General features: G+C 40.0%; 1 protein-coding gene across 1 annotated transcript in view; it reads right to left on the bottom strand.

Annotated features, from left to right (window-relative positions):
- LOC118430007 (fibronectin type III domain-containing protein 5-like) overlaps positions 1-19,146 on the bottom strand; it is a 26,741-nt gene extending 7,595 nt beyond the window's left edge. The window contains exon 1 of the mRNA XM_035840689.1: positions 18,137-19,146. Within this exon, the coding sequence (XP_035696582.1) occupies positions 18,137-18,203 (67 nt within the window). The 5' untranslated portion in view covers positions 18,204-19,146. The remainder of the gene's footprint in view (positions 1-18,136) is intronic.
- Positions 19,147-20,222: the final 1,076 nt, after the last annotated feature.

Raw genomic sequence — 20,222 nt, 5'->3', positions numbered from 1 at the left:
CCACATGTACAGCCATTTTGTAAAACTACTCATCCTTACTTTTAGTCCTTACTTTGCTTCAATATCTATGTGGCAGTGAACATCGGATCTGAAAAATATGTTTTGCAGCGCGACTTGCACTTTGCGACATGTTTGATTTTTTTAATGGCGCTTGTCTTCACTATCACACATAGCAGTTTAGATAAGCATAAGGGATACAGATTTTGCAAATGTTGATCACACGAATAGATGTTAAATGGGCGATGAAACGAGAGGAACCCGTTCGCTAGAAGCATTTAAGTCAGTCCAACGATTTTTCCTGTATTTCGAGGGTGATTAGACTTATAGCAGATGACACTCAAGCAAATGTCAATACCAATGTGCCTTTAGAGTAATTTTCTGAGACCCAAGGGCCAATTTGCGCCAAAAGAATGTCCTCTGTCGGGAACATTTGGGGGTGTTGAAGGTATTCCGGTCCTCACGGGGACACTAAAACACGCCAGCGTTAAGCCGAACAGCTACATAAGGAATAGAACTTCTTCTTGATATTGACAACCTAATCTTCTACGCATCAGGTTTCACGTTGCTTCCTTGACGTTCAGTGCTCTTTTTAGTTTGTTGATTAATTAGGACTGGAATAGCGCCGGTAGTAAACAGGCTGTGAAGCCTATCTAAAACTTATATGGTTTGATGTATCTATCAATAAGAAAAATGAAAACTTGTTAAAAAGGCTGTTGTCTGGCAAAATATACAGTGTGAAGTACAATCGGACAAGTTCAAAGTTGACTTAACAATAGTATAAGATTTGTAGACAACCTAAACACGTAGGACTAACCCCGGCGCCGTATTACTACAGTCTTAAAAGATGCCGTCTAATGAAACACACCTATATTGGATAATACAATCTATTTCTAATCAAGAAGGAGCAATTGTATCTTTGTAGTACACTAAATTCGCTTTCATGGATTGCCGGTACCATAATTCTGAAGCGTTCATGTTTGTAATCAACATTATAACACGATTTAAAGGCTATTAGAGTTCAGACAATATTCTCTATTTTAAATCCAATCCAACATATTAATTAGTTTCATTTACAAAATATCTTTATTAATTGTCTGCATGTTGAAATCCATTGATTATTACACGTACGAGACATGACTCTGTTTTCGTAAAGGTAACGCAATTACTAATAGCGAATAGACAGACATCCAACCTGAATGCGCAGATGAAACATTATCTAGAGCTTAACTGGTGAAATGACCCATAGCATCCTTCAACAGGGCGGAAGGCGTATTAAAAGGATTCCTGATTAATGCAGAAAATTGCTTTTAAAAATGCCATTTATCAAATCATCCATCCCATTAGACATCCACCCTGGCTATGATTGGTTTCTTTCCTGAACTTGACTCTTGTCGGGTATGATTTGAAACGTGCTTGTCTGTCGGTATAAGCAATTAGCTTCACAGGACCTGTCTGCATTTCGTCAGGAATCACGAGGAAATAGTCTGCAGCGATTTGATTGTGGATCTTAAACACGGCGTTTTAAGCTGCAACACATGTAACTCTCAAAGTTAATCTAGTCGAAGGTCTTAAAATGTCTGTGCCCCAGACACTCTATAAAATGCACAGCTCTTAAAAGCAAGATTGGATCGGAAGCGCTTGACAAGGGCAATCAGTTAAAGCAAACGATTTAGAGTCAGAATCCCTCAAGAACGTGAAGTAATGAAAACTGAGACGAGTAGCCTTGTGGTCATTACGGTGGCTGATTGTTTTTCACATCTTGTGGGCTCACGGTAAGTATAACGTGTGTTGATGGAGTGTGAAGCGTTCTCGTGGAAGGGAAGTTGAACGTGCAAACTACGTACACACTCCATACATCACCGTACATTGTAAGGAGGTATGAATAACCAAAGCTTATTGCGTCTGCTTATTTTGGACACTTGGAATAAATGGTTCATTGGGATAAAATGCATAGCATCAAATCAAATGGACTTCTTTGTAAGTCGGTAATATCATTGAAGAGTAGCAACCAAGCGCTTCTACTCTAATCCCCTGGTAGATCTACTGGTGGCATAAGGAGTTTAGCTGGCCAAGGACTAGGTCAAGGAGTGTTCTTAGCCACTGGGGGCTCAGACTAGATCTGCTTGGGGATTAGGGTAGAAGCGCTTGTTTTCTACTACCCCATTTAAGATGAAGTTCGGCATCCCTAGTCGGCCTATTGTTTCTTCAGGTTTTAAGCAGTCTTAACGTGTACTGCAAAGATACCACGGAACTAGCAGATGTAACATGGATAACCTGTGCAACGTTTGCTGGAGTAAATTACAATAATGATTTTGATTCAAACGCCAAAACGAGGGTAGGAAACTTAAACCGCCTTTTCATCTTTTTCTACAGATTGATTTAATGCTGATTTTCATCCAAGTCTTAACTCAGATACAGAACTCTTCGACACCACGAACATGGCATCTGCAATTGCTTACGGGATGACACCATCACTGTCACTTTCAATAAGAAAGGTTTGTATCAGACAGAAGCTGTAAGATATCAATGAAAATGTACCTGGTGACATTGCCACCCATGCATCTAATTTTCATATGATTCATTAGCCAATTATGTGCTGTCATCAGTGTGCCCCTGGTACCCATACTTGTAGAGAAGAACATATCTCTGTTACTCTCATCAACGTAGTGACAAATACCAACGGAAGGTTACGGGTCGGGCATGCAACAAAGGGCACAATCATAAATTGAACTACATTGATTCAAAGATCAGAGGATGTAAAATATGAGTCCTGGCAGTGGTGTGGACACTAGAATTACCAAACGATATTTCAGACCAATCTAATCAGCAAAGTTGCCTTTCAACTGCATATACATTTGACGGAAAGGCATCGCCGTTCACTGCTCAATGCCTGCCGCAGCCACACATCACGACAGTGGAAAATAAATGTCATGTCTTATCCTACATCAGACAGTAATGCATCATATTGCCTCAGGTTAGTTTTGACTTCCATATAGGATAATACATGGAAAGTGCGGCTTTGTGGTTTATGGCGTTCAACATATTCCCTGTACTCTATCAATGGAGAGGCAGATAGAACCTTTCTCACAGACCCCTTTTGATATGTATCAACCTTCGGGTTGATAGATATTTCAAATGCTTTGTTGCTTTTGCGGCATTAGCTTCTATCTCACGATAATCTCAAGATGTACTTTGACAAATATAACGGTACATCTGCGGTTTGGAGTTTTCATTGAAGCAGTCTAACTTGAGCTATATCTTAGAGTTATTTGAAATATTTATACCTCTACTGGGCAGCCATGGTGGTTCAAGTAAGTAATCCTTACTCAGTTTGCATTGTATTTTGCAATGCTCCCATGAATACAGATTAATCCCACTAAGTGACAGACAGATTAGAATGATAGATATGTCTGCAGGCACGGCTGTCAGACGGCTGTACACGAAAGGGAGTCGTAATGCGATCGGCTGTCATCTATGTTCTACTGTAATCAGATGGAAGGCTGACTGATGGCATGCAACACACTTCAGTTCCTCCAACAACGGAAACTTTTACTGCGCTAAGACGCAGAAAGAAGGTAACAAATCCGACAAGAAACCAAATCACATAGAATCGATCATGCAAACTTTTTCTGCGATCCTTAAAATCTTTTAACATTTCTAAAGATGATATTTCTCATCTATGAACTTATATCACCTCCGGACCCTCCAACAATGGAAACTTTTACTGCGCTAAGACGCGGAGAGTACTAGGTAAAGGTGGTACGAGTATCTCAGTGCACTTGGGTCACCGGTCAATTTAGATATTGTGTAATAAGTAAAAAGCATAACAACAAAATGCACAATTTGCAAGAAGATTCTTTCTTTACCTGAAATTAGTTGAGTATCGTTCTAACCCCGCAGTGCCACACTGGTGCCCCAAGTGCAGTGAAATACCACCTTAACAAAGCCGACAAGAAAGCAAGTCACCGAGAATGGATCATACCAAGGAGGTTGAAGTCCCCTTGATCATACAAACTTTTTCGGTGATCTTCAACATCTTTTAAATAACATTCCTTAAGATTGCATTTCTCAACTATGAACTTATATAACGTCTTTTACTTCGACAGCGGCACAAGATACACAGAGACAAGCACATGCATTAAATATAAGTACAACAGACATGGCTTCAGAATATTGTCAAAACATGTACATTATGATGTCAAGCTAAGCACGAATCATCGCACAAACAAGCAACATGAGTGGAAGTATTGTGACTAAGTGTATCACCATCTTGTCTTCTTCGTTAGGCCACAGCAAGTACATTTTATGGATGACATCAGCGCGCTCATAAATTTTCTCCTGATTCCCTTCAAAAGATGGTCAACATGACGAGAAAATACCCAAACTTCAAAATATGTCATGTCATATCCGGGTTGGACTTGTAGAAGTGACACTAGTGAGAAAGCCATGGCTGTAGTTTCCAACTTGGTAAGTGATACTAGTCATCGCACAAGAGTAACTTCTTTAATACAGAAATATATTAAAGGACTTGTTGGCTCATAGTGATAAAATGCTTTGTCACTATATTAAATGAATATAACAACGTTTATGTTGTCTATTTTGAAAATTTGGGCATTTGAATTTGAAGTCTAAATGATGTCATCTATTGAATATACATTCTGTTGCCTTATTTCAAGTTTTACGGACAGATGAAAAAGTAGCATAGGAACAATTACATACCATGTTGTATTGTAAGGAAAATAATTGTTCATTTGACAATTGCAACGAATTAATCCTGTGTCTGAAAAAGTTACTTTTTCATACCTTTCTTGCAGAAACGTTAAGGCAGCCAACGTTCAAGATGCTATCAATTCCAAGACAAAAGATGTCATTTCTTATACATGATGGTAAGGTGACTGAATATCCATGCGTTACCCATGTTCATACAGCAAGTATAGTTTTATATGTACTATAATGTATTAGCTCAGTTCTTTAAGTTGCAACATAATAGAGATAAAGGATAAAAGTATCACAGCACAACGTGGTAAAATGCTTGTTAAATTGTACATAAACGGGATATTAAGAGAACACTGTAAAACATTGATGACACTGTATACTGTTTTATGATCTGAAAGTGTCATGAGAAGCAGTGTGTTAAGAGAAGAACAGATTTCACACCTCTGCACTGCATATGTAAAGGCGGAATCTCACTGCACTTGGGACACCGGTGCGGCACTGCGGGCTTCGAAAGATTACTAAACAAATTTTAGCGATAAATAACGAATTTTCTTCCGTTTTGTGTATTTTGTTGTCTTCTAAATTAGACTTGTACGTATCACACATTATCTTAATTATGAAACAAATTCGGCGAAAATAACACAACAGTGCCGCAGTGAATGAACCCCGCAGTGCCGCACCGATGGCCCAAGTGCAGTGAGATACCACCTTCAGGGAGTTTTCTCATGTATATGCCAGCAATTCCCGACAATGCCCGACTGCCATCATGACCGACCAGCCTGCACATTAACCTTTTTGACCGTGCTGCAGAATGTTCTAGTCTTCACAGACCCTACGGGCCACTCGGCAAACATTTACATACAACTCCCTGCCCTGTGAGTCATCAAAATGGGAACTTCCGTTGTGAAAGACATTCGTCACAGACATAACGTGACACCACGCGGGGGTAGTTTTCCGGAGGGTGTTTGTGGCTTAAGTCAGGGGTTAGAACTTTACTGCTCCCCGCAATTATGCCCGTAAGACTAGGCATCCGCCAAACCTGTCTACATCGATTTTAACACACCTTAAGGGAGCGTATTGAAAGTTACGTCGACGTGCTCTGTCCACAAGTTAAGTGCCGCGCGTGCGAAACTCGTGCCATAAAGGTTCTTAGCCAGGTATTAGGAAAGTCGGGGCTGTATGAAAGAAGCATTTAGATGTAAAAAGATCGTGACTCGCTCCTTTGCAAGGGCGGATCACATTGCAAGAAGCTGAGAAAGTCGCCAGTTTACGTAGAACTTTCCGTGTTATCAACACCGCTCGCACTCTCTTGAACGCATTGTGAACTCCGAATAGTTAGTGTGGCGGTCTTTTGAATGTAAATTTTACAAGAAGCATTAAACAGTTTGTGTATTACATTTCTAATGTTGGAGGTTCGATTTGCAGTACTTTTAATTCAGCCCCGGTATTACAATGATGTACTTCTAAGTTTTTTTTATTATAAAAAAAGTTCATCTCATCTCATAAGTAGTCTAGTCAACGCGAAAGAGCGGAGTCTTAGCTTGGAATAGCATAAAATCCCATTACGTAAATATAATCTTTTTTTTTTATATTTCAGCCGGAATTCCGTTGCTTTTAGTCTGTACATAGTACATTGATTTATGTGCCTTTGAAAACCGTCTTGTTGGTGATAAACGTTCCCTGGTTAAATGAGGAATACATCGATAAATGTATCTGAAGTTTCAGATGGACATTAACCTAAGTCCTTCCAGAGGTTACATCGATGCTCATTTGGATATTCCATCACAAATGACTTAAAGCGCGTACGTTGAATATGAACGAAAAGCAAATGTAATCGCACTTTAAACCATTCAGAGAAGCAACATACGAATTCCCTAGCACTCCCAAAACATTGCGTCCTATTTCCTCACCAGACTCAGGTTGAAACGAGTATTATTTATGGCGATAACTATTTAGCTTCCTTATTGGAAAGTAGCTAGGGACAAAACATGGACAGAATTAGAACTCAATCAAAATTTATCTTTCGTCATTTTTATTGTTACTGTTGAAAGTATATAAAAGCCTTTACATATTATTATTAACATACATTCGCATAATTCCACCAGGTGTCATTATACCGCCACCTCAAAAAACGTTGTTATAGAGGCCTTCTCAAGATTGTCTTCAACACCTAAATATCTGAATTGTATTACATTTAGGATATTCAACATTCGGTGTTCAAGACAATCTTGGGAAGACCTCCATACTAAGCCTTTTTTGAGGTGGCGGTATCATGGCACCTGGTGGAATTGTGATAGTCGATGTTACATATACCAAGCGTTCATGATGGCAATGGTAGCAAGGCCGACCGCAAACTGCTCATTTCTTTAAATATTACCTTTCAATACATACAATCTACAGGTTTCATCTTATAAACTTTGCAACGACTGGAACCAGCCAACCCTCACTGCCGGAAGTAGAAATGAACATTATCAGTATGACTCTCTCTTGTGTAAGTGATGAACCCATGAGACACATCCCTGCATTTCCAAGAACCTAGATCTCCCATAGTGATTCTCTTTATATCAAATCGGCATTTCTGACATCCGCCAACGCGCTTGGGCCGTAAGACATGGCCTTGAACACTTCCTGACTACAGCAGTGCTTTGTAACCTTGGTAAGAGCACATAACGGAATCCACCTGAAGTGCTTAGGAATCTTCCCTGCAGGGCAATAATCGTTCATCTTACATCACTTTATACTCTTCAATCTAATTAATGACAATACGACTATACACTTAGAGACAGTGAAGATAGTAGAGAGCCGTTTTTCACACTAGTTAAGTGTTTCTAATCCTCTAAAACGACAAAGAGAATACCAAAAGTATGTCAAAACCGCAGGTTGCTAGTATCTGTGACTTCATGTCGTAACAACATAATGATCAACATGTGTTGCTAATTGCATAATCCCCCCGTGGCATAGCAAATACCACGAAATAGCCTCTTGTGCCTTGGCTGAATGTTTGAGAAAACGGTAATCTTCTAAGTGTGTTTCCCCAGGTATGAGTAATGGTCGTATTAACGTAACTCACACAACGTTTCATACAACTTCAGCTGGGAATAGCATGATGGAAGAACCACTTTCGTTCCGTCGTCTCGGAATCGCATGAAAAGCGTCTTCGGCAGACTTTTTCTTGGGGGTGGATTGCCTTTTGAATTTCAGATAACAGATGACCTCAGCATGTTTTCAAAGTGGACGCAGAAACGTTTTCTTAGTCCCTTCAAGTTCCGAGATAAAGATTTTTGTGGTGAAATTGATGAGTGTTCCTAGTGGAAGAGATAGCCAACCACTCTGTCAGTATGGATAGCACACGGAAGGTAACGAAGTCATCAATCAACAGGAATAGAAGAACGGATATCTGCACTTGAAGACGGGATCACAATATGCGCGAAGCCGAGTAAGTAGTACGTTATCAAAGTGCCATCTTGTTCTGTACTTCGTGAAGAGGCTAAATAAGCTGGCAATGTGCTATGTTGGGTATGACAGAATCACGTGACAATGATGTATTGCTTCAAACTAAGACTAAAGATTTTCCATGTACCAGACGAAAAGCTTTCGGTACTTTTATAATGTAAAACCATAATCCTCTAGAAAAAAGTGTCTGTCGATTTTGTAGCTTAAACATGGTAGAAGTTGAAGTACACTGTACTTAGCTCGATTGGGCAAAAATATACAATAAAGGTGTTCATTTGTTAATTTATTGTTCATTGCGGATCTGAAGAAACTCAAACTCACCGAATACCAAGGTTCGTTATTCACAACCAAGACATAAAATCACGTTTCTATGACAGCCTGTCACCTTCTTCAGTCAATGTTTGATACAGAATATTGTTTGAGTATTTTCATCATCTCAATGTGTTGTTCCTTTTTGCTGATCGGAACTCTCTTCCCTCTGCCCAACCTACAGGTGATATCCCACTGCATTTGCGGCACCGGTGCGGCACTGCGGGTACAAAATAAAACAGTGCCGCAGTGAACTAACCCCGCAGTGCCACACAGGTGCCCCAAGGGCAGTGACATACCGCGCTCCTTCTCGCTCTTTGCCATGGCCATTCCAACCGTCTGTGTTTAAGATAAGGAAACTGTTTCTTTTAAGTGGATTACCTGAATGATGTATGGGCGTACTTTTCTTGTACTGCGGGATTAAAGGAGTCTATATAATTAGCCTACCTTACTGTGCATGCCAAACGCAACGAGAAGGCGCCTGTAGTCAGGCTTAGGGAATGTCACCCTGGGTACGGCTTTCTCGATGTAAAGGTGGTATCTACCAGCAGACCTACACATGTCATTTACAACTTCATCAGAATGAAGCAATGTGGAAAAGTGGCCATAAAAAGCTGTTAAAAGATATGTGTGGTACATCACCGTGTCTAATGGTTCATTTCAGTTTCTGGGAGAGTGTTTGATTTTCATGATGAGCTGAGATTTCCATTGGGTGCAGATTCCTGCGGGTTCATTCTAGCGTGTTGTCTATTTGATGAGCTCAACTGAACTCGATGTCTTACCATTATACTGACAAAATAGGTTTATTTCGTATTTGATGAAACATGGAGACCTTTGAAAATATGATTCTATGAACTAACGCAGTCATATCTCCAGGGTTAGAAGTCTTCAGTGGTCCGTTTAGATTTTACATTACGAATAAGATACAGAAATGCCCTTTTAGCTGGCTAAAATGGTTCTATCTTTAATCATTGCTTGTTTTCTTCCATGAAAGATGTTTCTCTATTACTTTCACTCTACATGCTCGCTGTGTTGTCTTTTCTCGCAGAGTATACACCATGGTGAGAACACTTTGCATCGTTAGCATCACGAATCAAATTCATTGCTTATCTCTTCCATTACGGCTCATATTTCACACCAATGAGACGAGGTGGTTTGGAAATGTGCCATACCATTAGAGTGATAGGACTCGTGATGTACTGTTATGTCTTCGTTTCAAACATGCCTCGCTTTTTCTCTTTCCTCGCCATGACTAAAACAAGTGGCCCTGACAAGACGTAGCTGCCAAATATACACATATCATCTTGTAAGAACGTGCTGAAACTTAACCACTTCGCGGTAATAAATAATACTCTAACGACGTCACATTACATCACAAGGTTCTACCTGCCAACTGTCAGAAGTAGAGCCGTTTCAGTATGTCTTTAGTATGTCTGTCTCTGTTCTTGACTTCATTCGGGAATGACTCTACCCTGTGGATGCCTGGTCAGAGACATTTTTCACGGGTTACGAAGGTACAAGGCTATTTTCACGCCCAATTGAAATGTATTCTCCAGAATGGAGCACCTTGAACTTTTATAACCCCTGATGCATACGAGACATGAATAAAAGTTTTTATTCTTTGCCAAAACATAACTTTTCTCAAACAGTGTCCTATTTAGTTATGCTGTGTTGTTGATGAGTTGCGTTGACAAAATATCATGTATCAATGAGCATACATTGTAGAAAATTCAGTAACATAAACACGCAAGCCGAAATAAAGAAAAGAACGTTTCACAGTCATGGACCGAAAAGCATCATTAGAATAGATGAGATGATATGGGAATTACATAAGGCAGAATGTAGAACAAATGAGCATTTGCATATTACAAGTCTCGCCCAATCGTTCTTCATTAATTAGATTAAATGTCTGCTTCCCGTGATTGGGCCCTAGGCGACATAAGTATGCATGATCTATATTTATAGCCCCTATGTTTCATATAAGCTTGTTGTCTCTATAATTGGTCCAATTTATACTTCAGTTATGAACGTCTGTTGTCTCAAGTATGAGTCAATCCCTTAGTTGAAGCAGGATGTTATGGATAGTTAGAGCTATGTGATCTTTGTTACTGGTGCGATGGGGAAAATCGCCGAGACAATTCTAAAGTAGTCTGAGTAGTAACTAAGATCCATGCAGAATGTTTCATGTACATATACAGGTGGTCATTTTATTAATCATAAGACGTAATCAAGGCTCATATCTATCATTATTAAGAAGAAAAATGTTTTCTTCGTGTTACTTTAGATCGTGTAGTTTATCGTGTTAATGGGCATTACAAATTGGCACTACATATGTCGTAAGATTTCATCTGTAGACATTGAAATGCTAGCAAGTAGGCTTAGTGCACAGATGTTACTCACTCACGATGCCAATTGAAGTTTTACATTCATGTTTACTGATTGAGGTACATGTTTGAGGTACCATTTACGTCCTGTGGTGAGATAATGGGAAGTAGTAAGTTAGAAGTTAGAAGTTACCATACACACATGCACAGCCAAACCCAGGCTTTCATACGTCCGATTCACTGCTCAAAACATCAACTTAATGCATAAGGCTATAGCAAAGGCTTTCACAATGGCCAGCAGTCTTTACAATTAAAGCGCGCTATATACATAAAATTTACTATCAATCTGAATGGTTTTAATTTCGGCTCAAGAAAAAAAAGGCTACATCTTGTACTCTCCATCATTTGTGCTACGACACACATACGAATCAGGTTTCCGATGTTCGGTGTATCATGCACAAATGGAATATTATATGTCACATAGCTTGAACCTAAAAATGTTCACCATCAAGTTAATCAGCTGGTATATTGAGTGACGATGTCACATGTCCTCATTGATACCAGATGACTTTATTGCAGGAACTATCAGATGGATTTGGAAAAGGGCCATGTGTTCTGGTTGATACATTTCCTCGTTACCGTTTGTCACCTAATGGCGGAGCGTGCTTCTAAACCTAACGTGCTGGCAATCTGTAACATCAACCAGCCGCCTTTAGGGCTGCGTTAACTAAGTGTTACATCAAGCGCACGTATAGGTACTGAGAGGATCTCAAATCAAAATGATTTCGATGCCAATACAATGCTTTAATGCTTTAATCATTTCCAGTCCTGCATTTTCGTAATTATGGGCGCAAAATATGTCAAAACATATATATATCTAAGTGTGTGTATACCCAGGTACAGTACTGATACGATTCATGTTCCGGTATTTTAGACCTGTATCTGGATGATATTCCTGATATTATTCCGATAATTGGTACTGGTACGTAGTCCTTCTTCTATCAAAGTATTAAAGTTATCCTAGATATTGACGTAGCTACAGTACGGACTTACTTATACCAATATGCATCATTACTTATATGCAGGTAGTGTGGACATTTTTTTGTGATTTCGACTTTACCATTTCCATAAGACGTCAGTGAAAATCACCCGAGGCTAGTTGAAATGAATATGATTGCATGATTGATTTATTGATGATTGTTAGACAGGTCATTTGGTCAGGTAAAGTCCTATCCGGCCAACAATTTAATAGTTGGTTAGTTGGACCGTTCTGCATGGGGTAACCTGTTATGGCGGCGTGCTTGCTGTGCCCCGAGTGGTCGATAGTGACCCAGTTAGATCTGTGTGTCCAACTTAGGCCACAGCAAGTCAATTCTATGGATGATATCAGCGCACTCTTTAATTTTCGCCTGATTTCAGAAAAAAAAAAACGCAAGAATTTTTTTCTTCTTCGGAGATGGTCAGATAGACCAAAATAGGCAAACATGTGTTGTAACCTGATAATCGTACTTGTAGAAGTGGCACTAGGAAGGTAGCCATGACTATAGTTGCAGAAGTGAAACTTGTTGGATAGTTGTAAATTTTAAATTGCCACCAATATGGAAACCATAATGTAGTTGCCAGCTTGGCAAGTGATACTAGTGTACCACACTAGTATCACTTCTACTACACTAGCTTACTTCTTTAATACAGGTATGGATGCCTTCTTAGCTATGATGCCACGTTCTGTCACGTTTTGTTAAATCTTGTTACGACGTTTATAGTGTTTATTTTGAAAATTTAACCATCTTGTTTTTTTACCCATCTCGTTTTCTTCGTGCTATCTCATTATTTTTGCACTCTGCAAGGACGCCATCCATAAAATCTACTTGCTGTTGCCTAACCTTCACCTTGCCATTCCAGCGGCAGTCAGCCAATAAACCCGACTACAAGGCGGTAGCTTCAAAGTTATCCAATCGATGAAAATGCATATTTTTACATTAATAAGAAGCTGCACATTTCATGCTTGTTATAGAGGCCTAATTTTATTGTATTGTCGTAGCTAGACAACACGAAGCATACAGCTTGCATCTGTCAATGCTCTAAGTTTTGGTATTGCTATAATTGCTGTCACTAAATTGTAATATATAGCATCTTTCATTTGAGGTAATTAGTGATAGATGCGACATTACAACATAGTTCTCATTACTGTTTGTGAATTTATGATGTCTGTAGTTTGCAGGCATCGTAACGTATATTCCCTATTGACCCTCTTCATCCTACCTTGGGAAATATACGTATACGAGAGCCTAGTTTATCTTATGATATCAAAGGAATGGCATTTATTAACTTAATTTGTTCACCTCTTTCCCGTCCAAGCATTTTGATAGAGTCAATAAGGCAACCAAAAGAAACAATATAGAAACTTATGATTGATAGACTTCTATACAAATGTGGTAATCACTGTTGAATGAAAAACACATGCTGGACTATTTTAAAGAAACTTACGCAGAACTGAATGCAGCTGCCAATACACTCTCCGTTCTATATCTAACGCGAAGAATTTGCAAAATAACACCAAAGTTTATAGAGTGTATCTACGACTTTTTCTAACCATTTATATTTGTTCATTACATGTTTCTATTTGTCATTTCTTTACAAGAGATCGTCAAACCAGATCGAGCGTCAGACCAGTTATGTGATATACAAAGCATCGCACAGTGTTTTGATGTGCTAATCAATCAGAGGTAAAGTAAGGAGCATTGTCCGCATACTAGTATTAGAACGCACCAGTGTTGGCTCAATTTTCAAAGGTTGTCCTAAATTCGTGATGTCCCATTGTGGTGATTTAGCCATAACGTATTAACCATAGCTTTTTGCCTGTTCTCAATCTTTTACTATGTACATATACATGTACATGTATATATATATGTGAGTCCCGTGGCTACTTTGGATTGGATTTTCAGCCAAACAGCACTTGTGAGATTTAGGCAAAGTTAGGCGGTACATTGGCGAATGCCGGCGTTGACATTTTGTGCATTTGTTGCGGAACATCTATGATACTGTAAATGCAGAAATGTTCGCGGTGGATTAATGTTCGCGGTTCTCGCGGCGACCACTTCACCGCGAATTTAAAACCACCGCGAACATTTTTCTACTATAGTATTAGACTGCAGTCTATGGTGTTACCGCGAAATTAAAATCACATATGGATGGCACAAAGAAGGGACCACTGAAAACATAACATTGACCTCACCTCTCAGGAGTGAAGACAAGAAGCCACTTTACAAAACATCCATGGCCATAAACACCCAGGAGAAGTAGTAACGAAAGCCATTGCCTGCCATCTGAATACAAATTCTGCATAATTTCCGTCTAGCTGCTTGTCCCTGTGGGTGCAATTCACCATGTTGGTGTTTGATGGGCTAATTTTACATGCTCCTCCTCATATTTCAATAGATGACTGAAATGTTGTCATGTTGTAGAAATAATGCAACATAGCTTACCTTACGTCACGTGAAGAATGGTAAACAATTTCCAAGGTATTATTAGGTATTAATTGATGACCCAGAAGAAAAGGTTCTTACGTTGGCTTATTAGATTATGGCTAATGAATTATTGATATGTTTGCCGTAATCTTCTGAATGGAAGACACGGCTAAATGGTTTATAAACCCCAACAGAAACAAGACACCGAAGATTGGATTGCGCCACAATCAACCAAAACAGTATTTGTTTCTTCACTCTAATGAAATTGTTTAGAGTTGAGTTTTGATTGTGCTATTCATGAATCGTTTTTGAAACTAGGAGGGATGCTAATAGACATACATACACACATGTAAGTCTTTGAGCGTCGCAGACCTTACAATGGCATTTCTTATCAAACAACATGTCTGTTTCCCGGCACTATTTCATGTCTTCGGCCAGAAATAGTTATAAATGATATTCCTTGAAATTTATATCAAAGAATTTGTAACGATGAAACCAAGTTTCACTACACCCAAATTACCAGCTAAACGTACCCAATGGCAAACAAGGTCAAAAGCAGATTGTCTCTAATTGAAGTAAAGTTGTCCCATTACGTTCTACGATCGTCTGACAATTCAAGCCAGTGCTTGATCACCTCTTTTTGTGGAGCATCGAGACCAGACAGTCTAAAAGCCCGCGGTGTTACGTAGTTAGAGTGCACACATTTGGAGGCGGCAGTAATGATTCTTAATTTTCAGTAAAAGCAATTTTTTTGAAGTTACAATACTCAGTGATTAACAGCAAAGTAGATTGCCATATACCCGATGGCTGATAACGTTTTTGATATAAAGTAATTGAAGAGGCAAGCGACATATCAAAGTAAATATCTATGTGATGACGCATTTACAATTGCTGACAGGAACGGTTCAGAAGAAGGTTTCTCCTCAATCGTCACCATTGACTATACAAAAGGCGCTTTATGATAAGCCAATGCAATCATACACGTAATAACAATTAAAATTATGAAATACGTTGTGTATTGAGAGAACTACTGAAACATTTTTATGAAAAGATATGGAACTATCAACTTCGGAACTTTCTTTAAACCGGACTGAAATATACGGCGCATGTTGGCCAGACGAAGCGTGAACCCAGTGAGGACATCTATGTATGTGAGCTGGACTGTTAACACCGATGATATATATTTTAATCAAGCTATCAAAGGCAAGCACTTTATCAAAACGTCGATAATCTTTCTGTTGTCAGTTGAAGAAATATTATAATGTTCTCCTTTTCCAGACATCAAGTCGTTCCACACGTCATTCTCGAGCCAGCATGGAAGATTGATGACAACAGGGTGACATTTCCGCTACTGTGACGGTTTGCGGCATTGTTTGATGAATCGCACACACCACTCCCGGGAATGTTGTACCAAAAACGACCTTGCGAAACGGCCGAGGCGGACATTAACATGTACAAAACATCGTAGTTAACCATCTCTAGAGGTATGAATCATAGTAAAATGTGCTTTGTACATAATATACATCTTGGAAGCGGCCGGCAGTAGGGCATTCTTGATTTGGTGTAAAACTCTTCACCAGATGTGAGCTAGGCAAGTCATTACAATGTGATTGCACGATACCAACTCCAGGAAATTAAAAACCCTTGCAACCGGCACAGAAATGAAATTACAGATTGGACATTCTCGGCCGTCCTTTAATATCTGTACAGCAAGTGACATTTTCTATTCTTAGGGTTTTGTGCTCTTGGCTAGGTGAGAACTATAGGTACTGAATGGCCATGTCCAGCAGAAACAAAAGTAGAGATTAGGGGCTATAAAAGATAGGATTGCTGGCGTGGAAGCTAATGAAATAGTGATCAGGAACTATTGACTTTCCTCTGAAGTAAATTACATGCTATAAAGTTGCACGTATGTGTCGATGATGCAACAAATTTGTTTAAGTAATAAATTGATGAATGAAACACGTTACTTACTGGAAGAGCTGAAAGCTAGAAATTGGTTCTATAGGATGACGTTAAAGTTTAATGGATCAGTTCAGTCAGAAATATCCGGGGGATCTGTTATATATCAATTTGGAATCTTAAACATAATTTCAACTAACAAAGCTTGAGAAACACTCATAACCAAAAAAATAGATTTACTGATTTCAATAAAGGAAACTTGTATAATCTATCCTTTACGTGTAAAGTAGCAAGTTTGTACAAAAGTAAGTGCAAGAAGAGAGAGAGAGAGAGAGTGGGAGAGTGAGAAAGATAGAAAAGAGAGAGAGAGTGAGTGAGAGAGAGAAAGGTATGACAAGTAACTTAGAGGTCTTTTGTTATTTGTTAAAACAAATAGTATCTGGTTGTGTAGACAAAGAAGCTTGAGTGCTTGTTTTGTAAAACTTAACAAACAAGTCATGTCTTTGACTGATTGTACAGAGGAAATATGGTTTAGTTACGCCGAAAACATTATTTGCAAGCCTCCTGATACTTTCATCAGCAGCGTCGTTTCATCAATCTCTTGCGGTAACATCTGTTAGCATGTCGGACATTATCTCTGATTTCTTGGCAACATGTACCTGTTCACGTTTATCTGCGACAAAAACATGCAGATAACATGTTGTACCTGCGTGACTGGATTTTCTGTGCATGTGTCCCTGATACAAAACATTGACTCATGCATAAGAACTTTTCCGTCAACTTAAGAATGTCCACCATCAGAGGGCATAGTGACGCCACTCATAATGCTCTATAATGTTTCATTTGTTCGTGAAAACAAACGATGCTTTGTTGTTTGTTGTTTTTATAGATCTTACTTTGGTATTCGTAGGGGAGACAACTTGGAGAGGTGTTGTCTTTTGTCTTTCCCACTATTTGTATGGTTCTCTATGGTGAATTTTGCATAAATGAATCAATATGGTTCACAATGATACTCAATGATACGTGTTTAATGAATGTAACTAGACATAGGTATTCAAAATGTTCAATTGTTGCTAAGCTAATTGATAAAGCTTAAGCAGAATCAAAGACAATCCCATACAAAATGCATTAAACGGGACATCATTTAAAATGGATCACAGTGAGACATGCAAATAAAGGAAACGGTCCCTATGTTCGTTATTCCTTTTGTGGATAACACGTTCAATTCGTTTCCACACTGATTGAAGAAATGATCACCTCCGCAACTTAAGTGGTAATAGCTGAACGACTTATGAGACGCCTCATACATTTCACCATAGACGTCTTCACATACTTTAATCCACGGAAAGGAAATGAAGCGCACAGGAGAATCGTTAACGAAAAACACATGTTTTGCACAGATGCATTGTAATGTTTTTCTTTAGTCCTAGTTTAGCCAGATGGCGAGGAAAATGTGCTGACGGTAACAGAATCATCCGTCTCAGGGGGACGGCAAATGGGTATTAGTGAGTGCATCTTCACCTTCAGGGTTCCGGTCACGATAATAAAATACGTTTTAGATAGACCCAAGAGACTTGGGATCACAACCTTTACAATCCTGCATGACGGATCTGAACGTTATCCTCTGTGTCACGTCCAGGTGTTCTTACATATTCCTGGGTGCCAGAGGTTCACACTCATGAGCGTGGTGAATTACGGTGTTAAATTGTCTGCTGTATTCAATTATTTCTGTAACATGTCCTAAGATACCCTAGGGTGAAGATTATCTGGCTCTTCGGACCATAAAAGCGCTTATTTTGCGTCATTATCTGTTCACGTGTTTGGCTTCTTTTGGTAGAACCTTTCTATAATGTAGGACAGAGGTAAGACTAATAAAATATGCGTCGTTTGATATTGTGCTATCATCGACATCAGGAAATCTACAAAGACAGCCATTTGCTGTTTTTGAAAAGATGATTTACTCACCCAGAGCAAAGATGGTAGAAAACGCCGGCATTAGCGCAAGAAGTGCGCACGAGTTCATCTCGTTCATCTTGTTCGGTCTCCGTTCAGATCTTCTGTGCGTATCGAGCCAAAACCTTGCCGAACGATCTCATTCGATAGAACGTAAACACCCCTGTTTCGGGGAAAAAAGCCGACGGGTTGTTGGTATGAAAGTAATCCGCTGTAACGGGCTCATCAGCCACCTGATGCCGGGAGACTGGGAAGACTCACAACCAGTTCTCGTCTGATTGCATGAAGACGTCCACCTGTGTCACGTCTGGCGCAATCCAGGCAAAGGTCATGCCATAAGGATTCTTCTGTTTCAGTTGTTTGTCATCTCACCGAGTCGACAGCGTGCCACATCTCTGCTTCTCGCCAGAACGTTTTGGCACGTAAGCGCAGTATGTTCCATCCCAAGTCCTTGGTTCTGAATTATCGGCTGGTGTTACATTGGTTTCCGGCCAGCATTTCCAGGTGCGTCATTTACAAACTGACCCCTGTTCACCTCCGACAACATTACTTTTTACACACAGGCACCTCTGTTCACTTGGTTGGAAAATGGGCTAGATTCTTCTTCCACCAGCAATTCATTTGGCGCGATGATCCCCCTGCCCACCACCCGCAGCGTACTCCACGCGATCTCCCCCGATAGTCAGCCACGAATGAAGTCTTCTTATCTGCCCCGCACGATTGTTAAGCCTTCCCTCCAGACTACCCCTACATCTCGCCGCCCTATGTATGACTTCCTGGAGATGGTTCCTCCGAGAGTTCAGAAGGTAGAGTGATTGACCGTGTAGCTTACTTCCGCGTTATCCCACCAAACACCGCATGCCCGGAAAAAGAATGGTCCAAATCTCTTGACTCCCAGGAGTTGTAAAAGGCCACGGGAGGGCACTCGGCACCTGAAATGATGCAAGTCCCATTTCGGCTTTATGGGGGCAAGGGTCACTGACCTTTGTTCACTCCTGTACCAGAGCTATTACTCGGTCCAGACAATTTCACCGGGGGGTAGTCATTCATTTACTTCCGGTGAGCCCGAGAAGATTACTTCACATGATTATCATACAGACATTCTTTGAAGCTACACCTATATCACCTACTTTAGTATTGCTATAGCTAGTACTGTATTACTGTTACCCACACATGTAGCACTTATTTGGAGTGCTATTGGAGCACTTGGCAGGCATGATGGTAGCCGTCACGAGCACGTAGCCAAGCACTCGTTATATTGCTTGTCGTACATGACCCAATTTTTATGCCATCTAAAACTCATTACCACGCAAGCAATCCCCATCCTGAAAACACTGTTTCATAACGCCCTACCAAACAGGGGTTATTCAGATAATTGCTTTTGTAAAAGTCGATATACGTAGGGACCCAGCTACTCATCTCGCCGTAACTATGCAGACGGATGGGCCGAATATTCCCGTGTTGATGTCTCCGCGTCTGATACACGACCGTCAATACAATATGCTGCGAGCAATTGTTCCAGACGTTGACTCAGCCGGTCACAAAGTCGATACCAACTGTGCCCTTAGCCGTCACCACTCAGTTTGACGCATATTCACCAAAGAAAGAAAAAATAAAGCAATGTCCGTAGCTGTTCTAACAGGTAATGTGGGGCATGTACCCACCCAACAATGCTGTTTAAGTTTAACCGTCTTTTATTTCTAGCAGAAAAAAACTTTTAGTTTTACTTTTCTTTTAGAATACATATTCTAATGCTGTTCTCGGGTTATTTACCGCTGTTTAAGTCTGTGAGCTCCCTTTCTCCCTTCCGGATTTGTACATAATCAGATGTTATCGTAGTTAAGATCCCACCAACACGGTTTCTTTCCTTCCCAACGATCATACAGATAACGTTGGCTCGGCTTCAAGTCACGTCCGTCCCGCTGTAATGGTATGATGGAGACCAGGCTTCCCAAGCACGCTGTAGGTCTACACACGTAGGCGTTTTTGCTGCGTGCCCGACAGCTAGCTCTCACGTAATGGCACTTTTCTTTCACAGAAACGACTCATCGTCTGAGCCCGGGGGACAGTTTCCCTCATGGATGTAAATTTCCCGGCA

This window comes from Branchiostoma floridae, chromosome 14 (genome assembly GCF_000003815.2).
Source record: "Branchiostoma floridae strain S238N-H82 chromosome 14, Bfl_VNyyK, whole genome shotgun sequence".
NCBI lineage: Eukaryota > Metazoa > Chordata > Leptocardii > Amphioxiformes > Branchiostomatidae > Branchiostoma > Branchiostoma floridae.
Note: the sequence above shows the minus strand (reverse complement) of the source record. Positions and strands in the feature narration are given on the sequence as shown.